Source organism: Oryx dammah, unplaced genomic scaffold (assembly GCF_014754425.2).
Source record: "Oryx dammah isolate SB20612 unplaced genomic scaffold, SCBI_Odam_1.1 HiC_scaffold_25, whole genome shotgun sequence".
NCBI classification, from domain to species: Eukaryota; Metazoa; Chordata; class Mammalia; order Artiodactyla; family Bovidae; genus Oryx; species Oryx dammah.
In genome coordinates, this window is record NW_024070209.1 from 80,102,224 (window position 1) to 80,115,672 (window position 13,449).

Here is a 13,449-nt window from a genome sequence, read left to right on the forward strand (position 1 = left end):
AAAGGAAATTTATTCTAGAAAGATAAAGAAAACATTTCTTTATATATTTTGAATTTATTTCATCATACCTACAGGTGGATAAGATTTGAGTCCATTCTGCTAAGATACTTTGAGGACTTTGAAATGGGGCTCAGGTAGTCTGGTAACATTAGCCCTGGAGTTGTCTTGGGGGGAATATCTAATCTGGACCCTTTATTCTGTAGATGGGAAACTGGGAGCCAGCAAGAGTAACTGCACTGACAGTTGTCTAGGCGTGGTTACTGGCAGAGCCTGTAATGGGCCCCAGATATCTCTGTTCAGTTTTAATGCTCTATCCACTGTATCACCTCGCTTTAACTCCAGGATTAAGAACACCAAGATTAGACACTAAGGGGAAAAAGCAATTACGTGTCTGGGTCTCTTTCCCAGTTTGGTTTAGAACAAGTTGTCCAGAAAAACTTCCTGTAATGATAGAATGATAGATATTAGGTATGATTGATGTCCAGTAGGGTGGCCACTAGCTGCGTGAGTGTCTGAAACGTGTGACTGAGAAATCAAATGTTTTACTGTGTTTTACTTAAGCTGAATGTAGCTAGCAGCTTGCATGTTGGGCAGCACAGGTTCAGAAAAATAATTAGTGAAATCTGAGGAAAAGCAGATAGAGTGTAGCACACAGGCCAGTTTGTTAACCGAAGTCAGCAAAACCAAAAGCTAGAGTCAATGGAATCACAGGTGTTGGGAGAAACTTGAAGGGCATCCAGTGTTGTAACATACCGCACGCTCACATGTGCAGTCTCCACCAGGTGTTCCTTCAGCAGGTGCCCGTGGGGGTGCTGGTGGGAAAATGATCTCTGCCTGAAGCTGCTGACCCGTGTAGTTGACTGTATTTATTAAAAAGTTGTTTATGGAAAAAGCTGAATCAAGTCTCTTTCTCTTAAGTGCCCACTTCCTTGGGGAATATAAAAACATGTTTCTTTTCTTCTGAAATATTTGAAGATATCATAACTGCTTTAGTTCTCTTCTTACACAATTCAGTTAACTAAAGATTCAAGTTCATGGATCAAAAATGCGAAAGGTCTAGAGCTACACTGAATATCCAGTAATCACTAATCACATGAGGATGGGTATTGTGCACTCAGAATGTGGGTAGTCCGGATAGAGGGGTGCTGTAGCGTGAAATGATACACACTGGATGCTGAAGACTTCATGCAAAGGAGTAAATCAGTTTTCATACTGACTACCTGTTGTGCTCAGTCTCACTCAGTCGTGTCCGACTCTTCGTGGCCCCATAGACTGTAGCCTGCCAGGCTCTTCTCTGCCCATGGCATTTTCTGGGCAAGATTGCATGTTAAAATGATAGTATTTTAGATACACTAGATTTAAAATATATTACAAACATCAGTTTCACCTGTCTCTATGTTTTTAATGTAGCTACTAGAAAGCTTGATTGTATGTGTTACTTGCATTGTATTTCCATTGTATGGTGTGGCCTAGAACTGTCAGGAGAAAGGAGGGTGTTTAATGTCTTTAAGTACCCAGTTGCATTTGTCCATCATAGCTCTTACTTATTCTCTGAAGTTTACCTGTTTGTGCCTGCCTTTTGCTTACTCCAGGGTCTTGACATATAAGGGTGCCAGATTTTAAAATAATCTCTAGTATAAAAACTAGGAACCCCATTTCAGAGGATGTGGAAAAAAGAACATGAACTTTAGCAAAGCTGTTAATCCAAAGTTGGTGATAAAATGGCTGTCATTAAAGCTTAGTTTTAAGAAATTAGTTGCTGTGTGAAATTAAGATACCACACAGGCCTTGTTTGAAAAAAAAATAAAAAAAAAGATAATCAAAGCTTGAGCTACCTATATAATGAGAAAAATGTAATATGTAGGGATTTCTTTATAAATGTGTAAATCTTTTTTATTATCATGAAAGGGAAGACCCAAAATTTTGCTTGAAAGAAAGAATTTCACCAGGAGTGTACTAAATAAAGTACAATCAGTATTTTACACATGGTAAAATAAAGGAGTTACACATTTTTTCATTTCTGCTGATCCTTCATATTCTGTGCTTTACAAACAGGATTATTTTTTGACATTATTTCTGACTTTGTTGGCAACACACTCCAGTATTCTTGCCAGGGAAAGCCCATGGACAGGGGAGCCTGGTGGCTACAGTCCATGGGGTTCACATAAAAGTCAGACACGACTTAGTTACACAAATTAATACCAAAGATATAAACGGGAAATAACTGTGAATCTTTTGAAACAAGTAGGAAAAAAAATTCTTAATTCCTCATGAAGAAATAACAGGAAATAAGAAATCTGAAGAAATGCTGTACAAAAAATAAACAATACTTGTCATTTTAATTCTGATGAGAAGTAATGGAGTCGGACTTTTTGTATTTAGTTGGAGGAAGTAATTAACTTGCCTGAGACTACATAGAATGTTCAGACAGAGCCAAATAAGAGCCCAAGTCTGCTGCTTACACGCTAGAGAACTTCCAACTTTGTAATCTGATGGTTAACCAGTAGCATAGGAGTGATATCTATAAAACAGGTGGAAGGAATGAAAACTTTCTAATAAAAATAATTCTTTAGAAAGTTCTTATATCTTTATGTAATGGGAGAATATTTAATTTTGGCTGTAGTATTTATTTTTAATTGGAGGATAATTGTTTTACAGTGTTGTGTTGGGTTCTGCCAACATGAATCAGCCATAGGTGTAGTATTTGTTTCACTACCATGAAATTTTGAAATATTTTCTTTTCATTTAAAGTTTCTAAGATTTTCTTTTTGTGTATTTAATGCTCTAACCTCTGGCTAGTACCTAGCCTTCCTGATGGCAGCATAGATCACTTGTAATGGGTATCTTAGTTCAATTCTCTTTAAGGCATTAAAATGAAATATTTAAAGATAATCTTTTGTTTGTTTGTTTGTTTCAGGTAGATAATCCGGTTTCTGTTTTAACACAAGAGATGAGCAAGCAGTTCTTGCAGTCTAAAAATGAGGGAGACAAGTACAAAGTAAGAAGCACCTAAATAAACATAAACCTACCCAAGAAAGAATACATTTATAAATTAAGTGTATATACTGAACATTAATCTTGGTCATATAGTAAATACCAGGTATTTTTTTAAGCCACCATTTAAAGTAATATTGTATGACTAATTTAGAAAATTAAGGTGGACGTATAATTTTACTGATAAATCCTTGCTGTAACGTTTTTGGCTTTCAATTCTGAAAGAGAGTGAATTCTAAAACTTACATTTGTAGAAATAGAAGGGAATGAGTGACCATACATGCATAATAACTTTTAAATATTAGATTATGTAGTACTCGTTAAAAAGCCAACAAAATATATGACTACTACTACAGCTTGCAGTGTGAATTTTGAATGGTTTTGGTGTTTGCTATCCTAAAAAATTATGTGCATTGAGAACAAGGATACAAATGTTTTCTTTGTTTTCACATTTGCTTAAAGAATGGAAGAACAGTGAAAATGAGAATTCAGAATGGTATTACCTTCATACCAAATGAGTTTTCTTTCACAAGGCTTTAAGAAGTTTGAATGTAGCACTTTTAAGTAAATTTGGAGTTTGAAATAAAATGTATTCTTGTTGTGTTTGTGTTTAGTTTTCAGAGACCAGATTCTTTTTTTTTTTCATAGTCACATGGAAGTTTACAAACTCCTAATTATATTTTTCTTATTGTTTATTTAGTTCTTTATGAAAGCAACCCAACTTGAACAAATGAAGGAAGACTATTCATACATTATGGAAACAAAAGAAAGAACAAAAGAGCAGATAAATCAAGGAGAAGAGGTTTGTACGCACTTAATGCAATTATTTTTTTAAATCAGTTAAATTCTTATACCAGGTAAATGGTATTGTAAAATTATATACTGATGTATCTATATATGTGTATCTGTATAAAAATAGTAACATTTTTGTGTGTTTTTTACCTTCAGGGTATTTATTAGCCTTTGCTATTTTTGTTTTATAATAATGGGTATGTCCATGTCTTAATCGTAGACTGGAGGGCAGGGCAGTATCTAACCTACTGTATGACTAGTTGCTTCCATAATAACATGTCACTAATTCCCACTGGGCAGTAGTTTAAAAAGTATATTTCTTTTGATGGGAAAATAAACAGAAGCCTCAACTGGTATTTAACATAATATACATTTATAATTATAGATGACTCTTCATTACATTGGTTAAATGTTAACATTCTTTTAGCACCTTATGTTTCAGCTGTTTATCTAGTACTTTAAGTCCCAGCCATTTTTCTGTGATTCTGTATCTTGTTCTTTTATCATTAATCAGTTTTATGCAATCAATTGGTTTCTTTTGAGACATTAATTAATGATTGACCCAAGTTAAATTTATTAGATGTTACACTGACCTTTTTAGTTAAAATTTTTGAGGAATACATATTTAAAATTGGGTTTATAGTTATATGGTTCACCAAGTGAAAACTGAAACAGTCAGGATGAGTATATGTATTTTTATTCCTACATTATTGCTTTGTACCTGAGGTCTGTGATACTGTGTGCAAGGAGGTGCTATAAGCCATAAAACTGATAGAGCACATGTTCTTTGAATATCAGTGTTATTATTGGGGAAAGGAAATGAATATTCAGACAAATATGCATAATATATATTAACATATATTATTTTAAAAACAATAGATCAGGACTTTGAAGAAATTTGTTTGCTTTAAATAGCTTGATGTTTAAATACTCTCTTCACGGTTACTTTGTCATCAACAATTGAAAATAATTTATTTATGAAGTTTAAGAAGTATGTCCCAGTATCATGTAGCTGATTTTCTTATGTATAATATGCACTTTGTAAGAAGTTTTTCTCTAATTGATTAAATGTACTAGATTCTCAAAATAAACCCTGGATTAGCCTTTAAGAAGTAGAATGTGACCTAATGCAACATTGTAAATCAACTATACTTCAGTAAAAATTTTTTAAAAAAGCAATCAGGAAAGGATTCAGTGGGAGATACAAATAAAAGTAAGTCGGAGAAAAGAAATAGAAGGTGAATATTAGAAACTGGAAGTCATTCAGCCCTCAAATACTGAGTTCCTATTGCATGCTTTCTAGCGTTGTGCTTTGGCCGTGGCCATATAGTAGTAAATACATAACAAGATTCTTGGGGTCATGTACCTAACTATGCAGCAGAAAGCACATGGTAAATAATTGAGTACGGTGAGTGCTCCTAGAGGAGTTAAAGATTAATTCTAATAGGTTACTAGCAACAGGGGGCAAGTCAGGGGCAGTGGGAGGGGTGTAGTTATTAAGTAAGTAATGCCTCAGGTAAGAAGTGAAGGGTGAATAATAACAGACAAAGGATGGTGAGAGTGAGGAAGTGTATTCCAAGAAATAAGCATAGATGGAGTTTTGGGCAAGAAACCCTTTGGTGTTTTTAAAAAGCTGAAGGAATTTTGCATTGTCTAGAGTGAAGAACACAAGAACGAGAGTTAGAAGGCCAGGCTGTGGAGGAGCTTTGAAACTTAAGGGCAGTACAACACATGAAAATGGATGGCTTGATTGAATGTATATTTTCAGTAGATCACTCTGCTACAGAACAGAGTGAACTACTCTAAGGAGAGAATATACATAGATCAATAAAGAAAGTATTATTGTCCAAACAGATGATGACGATAGGTAAGTTAGAACAGTGGCCATGGTAATATGGAAAAGAGCTTTGAAATGGTTTGGGCCAGTGTTACATGGAGCATGGAGAGTAGTGGTGAAAACAAAAGTCAAGATTTGTGCGGCTGAAAACTAGGAAGAATGGAGGAACTGGAGATAATTTTCATGAAACTTAGATGTAAAGGGGAAACCACTTTTAGAGAAAAAGGTGGTGCCTTGGGGTGGATATTGTTGAGTTTGTTTGTAAATGGAAAAGATAAGTAAAGATTTAAATGTGATCCTGGAAAAGAGTCAATGAAAAGGAATAAATGGAAAAAAGATGAAAAGATGGGATGAAGAATCAACTAATATAGACCTCCTCAGAAGGCAGATGAGGAAGACAATGAAAACAATGAGAGACTTTATTTTTTGAACTCCAAAATCACTGCAGATGGTGACTGCAGCCATGAAATGAAAAGACGCTTGCTCCTTGGAAGAAAAGCTGTGACCAACCTAGACAGCATATTAAAAAGCAAAGACATTCCTTTACCAACAAAGTTCCCTCTAGTCATAGCTATGGTTTTTTCAATAGTCATGTATGGATGTGAAAGTTGCACTGTAAAGAAAGCTGAGCGCTGAAGAATTGGTGCTTTTGAACTGTGGTGTTGGAGAACTCTTGAGAGTCCCTTGGACTGCAAGGAGATCCAACCAGTCAATCCTAAAGGAAATCAGTCGTGAATATTCATTGGAAGGACTGATGCTGAAGCTGAAACTCTAATCCTTTGGCTGCCTGATGTGAAGAACTGACTCATTGGAAAAGACCCTGATGCTGGGAAAGATTGAAGGCAGGAGGAGAAGGGAACAACAGAGGATGAGATGGTTGGATGGCATTACCGACACGATGGACATGAGTTTGAGTAAACTCTGGGAGTTGGTGATGGACAGGGAGGCCTGGCGTGCTGCTGTCCATGGGGTCACAAAGAGTTGGACACGACTAAGCGACTGAACTGAACTGAGAAGGCAAAAGAGGGGCTGGACAGGATCCAAATAAGAAGTGGGGACTGGTCTTAAGTATAATGAAGCTACCTCTTCCTTTTCTGCTGGAGGAAAAGACTGCTTTTCAGTTTATATATCAGGTTGTTGAAAGCTGTAAGAGCTTGCTTTCTACAGCTTCTGGATTCTGTGAAAATAGGCGTCAGGGAGGAGTGAGGGATTAGAGTGGTAGGTATATGAGGTTTGAGGAGAGTGATAATGGATTGAAATAATCCTGAAGAATGGGAAGGTGACTTGGATAGAGAAACACACTAAGATCCACAGCGACGTCCCTATTTGAACACAGAAACTCTGAATGGAGAGGAGAGGCTCTCCAGTCAGGTGTGCAGCTTTAGAAGCTGTTTGTATATCACTGTAGTTAGTTTTTGCTTGATAATTTTATTGATTGATTATTAAGAGAAAACTTTGATGAGAAAAAATATAACATTTGATTTTTAGAAATAAATTCCTTTTGACCTTTCCAGTATCATTGAAATGGATCTAGTGGTGTACTTCACCCAGTCTGTCTCTCAGATAGAGAACTGAGAGAAAATGAGAAAACTGAGTTTTTGTGTGGCCTTGAAACTTTTATTCCTTCATTCTTCCTCATTTGAAGACTAGCTGTTTTTAGAGTGCAGAAATTAACAAAACTGGAATGGGGAATGGCGGCGGTGTTGGGGGAGCCTTCCAGCCATACCTGGACTCTTTGCGGCAGGAGTTGCAGCAGAGGGACCCGATGCTCCTGTCAGTCGTGGTGGCGCTCCTTGCGGTGCTGCTGTCGCTAGTGTTCTGGAAGTTCATCCGGAGCAGAAGGAGCAGTCAGAGAGCTGTTCTTCTTGTGGGCCTTTGTGATTCCGGGAAAACATTGCTTTTTGTCAGATTGTTAACAGGCCTTTACAGAGACACTCAAACTTCCATCACTGACAGCTCTGCTGCCTACAAAGTCAATAACAACGGGCACGAACCTGACCTTGATTGACCTCCCTGGACATGAGAGCTTGAGACTTCAGTTCTTAGAGCGATTTAAGGCTTCAGCCAGGGCTATTGTGTTTGTTGTGGATAGTGCAGCCTTCCAGCAAGAGGTAAAAGACGTGGCTGAGTTTCTGTATCAAGTCCTCCTTGACAGTATAGGTCTGAAGAACACACCATCGTTCTTAATCGCTTGTAATAAGCAAGACATTACAATGGCAAAATCAGCAAAGTTAATTCAGCAGCAGCTTGAAAAAGAAATCAGTACTTTATGGGTTACCCGTTCTGCCGCCCCGAGCACACTGGACAGTTCCAGCACTGCCCCTGCTCAGCTGGGGAAGAAAGGCAAAGAATTTGAATCCTCACAGTTGCCCCTCAAAGTAGAGTTCCTGGAGTGCAGTGCCAAGGGTGGAAGAAGGGATGCTGGCTCTGCTGACATCCAGGACTTGGAGAAGTGGCTGGCTAAAATCGCCTGAGGACTAGATCCAAACACAAGATGTGAATGTGTATATGTGTGAATGACAGTTTTGGAAAAGGATTTGGTAGTTTGGAGGGAATGTTTCAAATATAGTTAGGAACTTTTCCTTATTCTGGAAACAAATTATTGTTAAAACCAGTGTGGAATTTTTTTTTTTTAATTTTTTAAGTTCAGTTCTCCCGTATTCCTTTCAAACTAGTTATTTTATTTGATTTGTGTCTTCCCTTTTTAAAGTGTATGTAAGATCCCTTTAGTATATGCCTGATGTAAGGTCGAGGTCTAACAAGTGGACCTCACATAGAGAGGATACTATCATGAGAATATGATGTCATCTAAAGTGTTTTCTTATCCTCTGCTTCTGTGCTTTGGCCCCTTATCCTGGAAACAAACCTGTCTTGTGTGGATCTGGGTGATTTCCAGTTACCCTTCATGGGCAGTACATGAATCTTCAGATTTGTTGGAACAATTACAACATGGTCTCCAGACATGTAAAGGCAGGTTGAAAACAGCAAAGCCGTGCTGACAGTGGTCTGTTCTTCATCAGCTCAGTGACTTGTCCACACTCTAGCCCTGTAACACTTAGGTTTCAGAAATGTTATGAATTCTTGGAGTCATTCCTAGATGATGGAACTGTAAGTGCTAAATCCCCAAATGCTACTGAAATGTACACTAGAAATGACCATTCTAGTGGTTTCCCTTAACTAGGGAACATATGGAGATTTGAGATTTAGAAGCTGTTCTGTTTTTCTGATGCATGAGTGCTCCTGGGCTGTATCTTTATGTGCTATTTAATGAGCTCCTATTTTGTACTCATAGCATGAATGCTGTGAAACAAATACAAGATGAAAAAAGTAAAAAAAAAAAAGAAATTAACAAAACTATTGCACATAGTAAAAGTATACCAAAGAAACAAAAATATTTTTATTTCTGCTCTAATTAAATAATTGCCTAGCAGATCTTTTTCAGTACTTGTTTAGGCAATGCGTTCAAAAGAAATATATTGGCAGAAAGTCCATCTTTTTAGTGTTAGTAAGAAATACATTTTTTTTTTTAAAGCGACTTAGTGAACTAAAGCGCCAGTGTTTGGAGAAAGAAGAACGTTTTCAAAATATCGCTGGCTTAAGTACAATGAAGACCAACCTGGAATACCTGAAACATGAAATGGCTTGGGCAGTGGTAATTTCACTTAATTACTTATTCACACATATTTGTAATATGCAAAATATACTTGGTTATAGTTGGTCTTATATGTGATTTGTTGTATAATTTCTTTTTAGGTCAATGAAATTGAAAAGCAATTGAATGCTATCCGAGATAACATCAAAATTGGAGAAGATCGTGCCGCTAGACTTGAGAGGAAAACGGAGGAGCAGCAGGTGATTACACTTTTTTATACCGAGGTAGAAATTGGTTGAGTGGTAAATACAGTAGTGATTTTCTGTTGGGGGTCCACATGGACCTTTGTACCATGAGCAGACCCACTTATATATTTACCTTTCCATTCTCTCTCTCTCTTTAAAAGTTATGTTTACACAATTCTGGAGTTATTTTCTATTTGTTATTTATTTATTTGGCTGCCTTGAGTCTTAATTGTGCACCCAGGATCTTCATTGCATCGTGTGGGATCTTTTCCATGCAGCACATGGACTCTCTAGTTGTGGCACCCAGGCTCAGTAGTTGTGGTACACAGGCTTAGCTGTTCATGACATGTGGGATCTTAGTTCCCTGACCAGGGATCGAACTTGTGTTCCATGAATTACAAAGTGTATTCTTTCCCACTAGCCACCAGGGAAGTCCCTTTCCATTCTCTTTTAACAGCTTTACTGAGATATAGTTCATATACTGTACAGTCCACCCATTTAAAATTTACAGTTCAGTGGGGTTGTTTTTTGTTTTTTCTTTAATGTTCACAAGGTTTTATAGCCACCATTGTGGAATTCTCTGCTGTCTTCCCAGAGATAGATCTAACCTTTCTTTATAGGAGCCCCCATGTACTCAGGGTGACTGACTTAGCATACTACTATTTTGTTCTACTTAGCTTATGAGCTTCTGACTGCCAGGCTTGGTTGTACTACAGGGTGTAATCTTTCCCAGCTTGCTTTTTCCTGTCTACCCCTAAGATAAGCAGATAAGTGTTTTTCCTTTTAAGAGCTATAGCATTAATCCATGAAAGGTAATAGAGGAGTGTGTAAAAGTATCAGAAATGGTGAAAGCAGTACATTTACTTTGTGATCTCTGGGCTGAATTTCTTATTCCCTCTTCAGTTAGTGAATGGAAATTCAACCCCACCCGCCTCTCTCACTTTACTTTTTTCCATTTCTGAGAGAATATTCTGAAATTCTCACTCGATTTTTCTCAGCTTCGTTTCATAGCTTGTCCTTGGGGAAGACCTTGTTGGTTTCCTCTTTAGATATTTTCCCAATCTAAAAGTGAAATCAGTTTTAGTAATAAATGCTCAGTGTTTTTTCAAATGAAGAAAGAATCTTGAGGCTGGATGATACTTAGTTCTGTAGGTATTTGCTCTGCTTGAGTATTTAAATATTATACTGTGTAGTAAGTGGTAAATTTCAGGAGAGTATGGATTGTCTTAATTTATATTTATATTCTTCCCACCATGTCTTGCATAAAAACGTTTTGTATAGTATATACTTGTTTATAGATTATATCATAACTATTAAAGAGAAGGCTTCTGAAAAAATAGCATCTAAAGCAGACTTCAATTTGTACTCACCTAATTTAAAACTGAAAACAGATGAATTTTGTTTAGTTTGTGTAACACCTGAACCAACTTCAATTATTATTAAAAACATACATATTATACTGCTGATGTCTTCATAATAAAATACACTGTTATTCTATACAATGTTTCCTAAATGTCTTACATAGTTATAATCCCTAATCTATATCTCCTATTCAGACTTTTATCCTGAGCACTTGATTCAAATATCTGACTTCCTGTCTTTTTACCTGCATGTTCCAGACACTTCAAACTTAGCATGTTTAGTTGAATAGCTATGAAAGATACTTTACAGCCCACAAAGCCTGAAGGATACACTATCTGGCTCTTTCTAGAAAAAATTTGCTACTCTCTGATCTGAAACATTTTGATTACTCTTTTAAAAGTTTCAGCTTAACTGCTGCTTTGAAAGCATTCCTGACTTTTTCTGATAGACCTGTAAGTTCTTCCTGTGTGCTTTCACTATTATAAATATATATACCCTACTTAAGCATTATTGCATCCAAACTGTATAATCCACTTGCATGGTTGTTTCTGCCTCCCTTTACACTTACTAAATGTGAATTTAAAATTAAAATATATTTTAGAATATTAGAGAAATGCAAATCAAAACTATAATGACATATCACATCATGCTGGTCAGATTGGCCATTATCAAAAAACTACAAATAATAACTGGTGGAAGAAGGTGTGGAGAAAAGGGAACCTTCCTGTTAACACTGTTGACAGGAATATAGATTCTTTCAGCCACTATGAAAGACAGTGAAGTTCCTTAAAAAACTAAAGATAGAGTTGCCATATGATCTGGGAATCCCACTCCTAGGCATATATCCAGAAAAGACAGATGCACTCCAGTGTTCATAGCACTATTTGTAACAGTCAAAATATGCAAGCAACCTAAGTGTTCATCAACAGGTGAATGGATAAAGAAGTGGTATGTATATACAGTGGAATATTACTCGGGCATAAAAAAGAATGAGATACTGCCATTTGCAGCAACGTGGATGGACCTAGAGATTATCATACTGTAAGTGAACTAAGACAGACAAATGTTATATGATATCACTTATATGTGGAGTCTAAGAAAAAAAGAAACAATACAAATGCACTTATTTACAAACCAGAAACACCTCATAGACATAGAAGACAAAGAAAACAAATTTATGATTATCAGAGGGGCAAGGGAGGGGGAAGAGTAAATTATGAGTGTGAGATTAACATTAACATACTATATACAATAGATAAGCAAGAAGGACTTACTATATAGCATGTCTGTGTGTGCTTACTCACTCAGTTATGTCTGACACAAGAATATTGGAGCATTTCCATTGCCATTTCGTACTTCAGAGGATCTTCCCGACACAGGGATCAAACCTGTGTCTGTTATCCCTCCTGCCTTGGCAGGAAGATTCTTTATCGCTGGGCCACCTGGGAAGCCCACTGTATAGCATAAGGAACCTATATTCAATATCTTGTAATAACCTATAATGGAAAAAAAACTTGAGAATGAATATGTATATGTATAATTGAATCACTTACTGTATACCTAAAACTAATGCAATATTGTAAATCAACTATACTTCAATAAAAATATTTTTTTTTAGCATTTTATTTAGTTACATTTATCTATTACTGTCTAGAGTTTAGTTAAAGCAAAATTAAGTTTATTTGAAATGTGAACCATATATAATTGTTGTTTTTAACTTTTCAGTTTATTGAAAAATAAAATGTATTCCAACAATGTTAATTTTCTTAAAGGTCAGACTTAATGAAGCAGAAAAAAAGTACAAAGACATTCAAGATAAACTAGAAAAGATTAGTCAAGAGACACATGCACGAGCGCCAGAATGTGTGGCACTGAGAACAGATCTTACTTCTAAGAAAAGGGCGTATAATGAAGCTGAGGTGAGAGAAAAACTTTCATATCAAATATGAATACTGCTCCTCTGTCCATGGAACTCTCCAGGCAAGAATACTGGAGTAGGTAGCCATTCCCTTTTCTAGGGGATCTTCCCAACCCAGAGATTGAATCTGAGTCTCCTGCATTCCAGGTGGACTCTTTACTGTCTGAGCCACCAGGGAAGCCCATTAAAAACTTCATCATATCAAACATCAATACTGTTTGTTTGTTTTTAACAGTAGAGGTTTTGTAGTTATGTTGATTTCAGACTTTAAAAAATGTTACAATTTCATGTGGCCATATATGTACTTCGTTTTAAGTATGTATTTCTGCATATATTCAACCTTTGATTTGACCATTTGGCAAAAGTAGACTTGAATCGGGTATTTGTTTTTTCATTTTATTAAAGTGTGTCTGATTTTTTGTTAGGTTTTGTATAATCGTTCCCTAAATGAGTATAAAGCATTAAAGAAAGATGATGAGCAGCTTTGCAAAAGAATTGAAGAACTGAGAAAAAGGTAAGATAGTTACTTTGCAATTTTCATTTTTACCTCATTTTGTAATAAAGTAATCCAAGTGAAATGGAGGAAGTATATTTTTTTCTTTTTTTAAATTTTTAAATTTAGTATTGAGGTATAGTCAATTAGGGCTCTCCTGGTGGCTCAGACAGTAAAGAATCTGCCTGCAGTGCAGGAGACCAGGGTTTGATCCCC

At 36.3% G+C, this 13,449-nt stretch overlaps 2 protein-coding genes across 3 annotated transcripts in view; both read left to right on the forward strand.

Annotated features, from left to right (window-relative positions):
• Positions 1-13,449, forward strand: part of SMC6 (structural maintenance of chromosomes 6) — a 76,385-nt gene that overhangs the window by 28,723 nt on the left and 34,213 nt on the right. For both annotated transcript variants that reach the window (XM_040225011.1, XM_040225012.1), the window contains 6 exons: positions 2,918-2,998; positions 3,695-3,796; positions 9,156-9,275; positions 9,377-9,475; positions 12,595-12,741; positions 13,166-13,254. In XM_040225011.1, coding sequence (XP_040080945.1) covers positions 2,918-2,998; positions 3,695-3,796; positions 9,156-9,275; positions 9,377-9,475; positions 12,595-12,741; positions 13,166-13,254 — 638 coding nt within the window. The remainder of the gene's footprint in view (positions 1-2,917; positions 2,999-3,694; positions 3,797-9,155; positions 9,276-9,376; positions 9,476-12,594; positions 12,742-13,165; positions 13,255-13,449) is intronic.
• SRPRB (SRP receptor subunit beta) lies at positions 7,308-8,447 on the forward strand. Its single transcript, XM_040225013.1, is given in 2 exon segments — positions 7,308-7,606; positions 7,608-8,447. Coding segments are annotated over 2 exon segments (789 nt in total). The 3' UTR covers positions 8,098-8,447.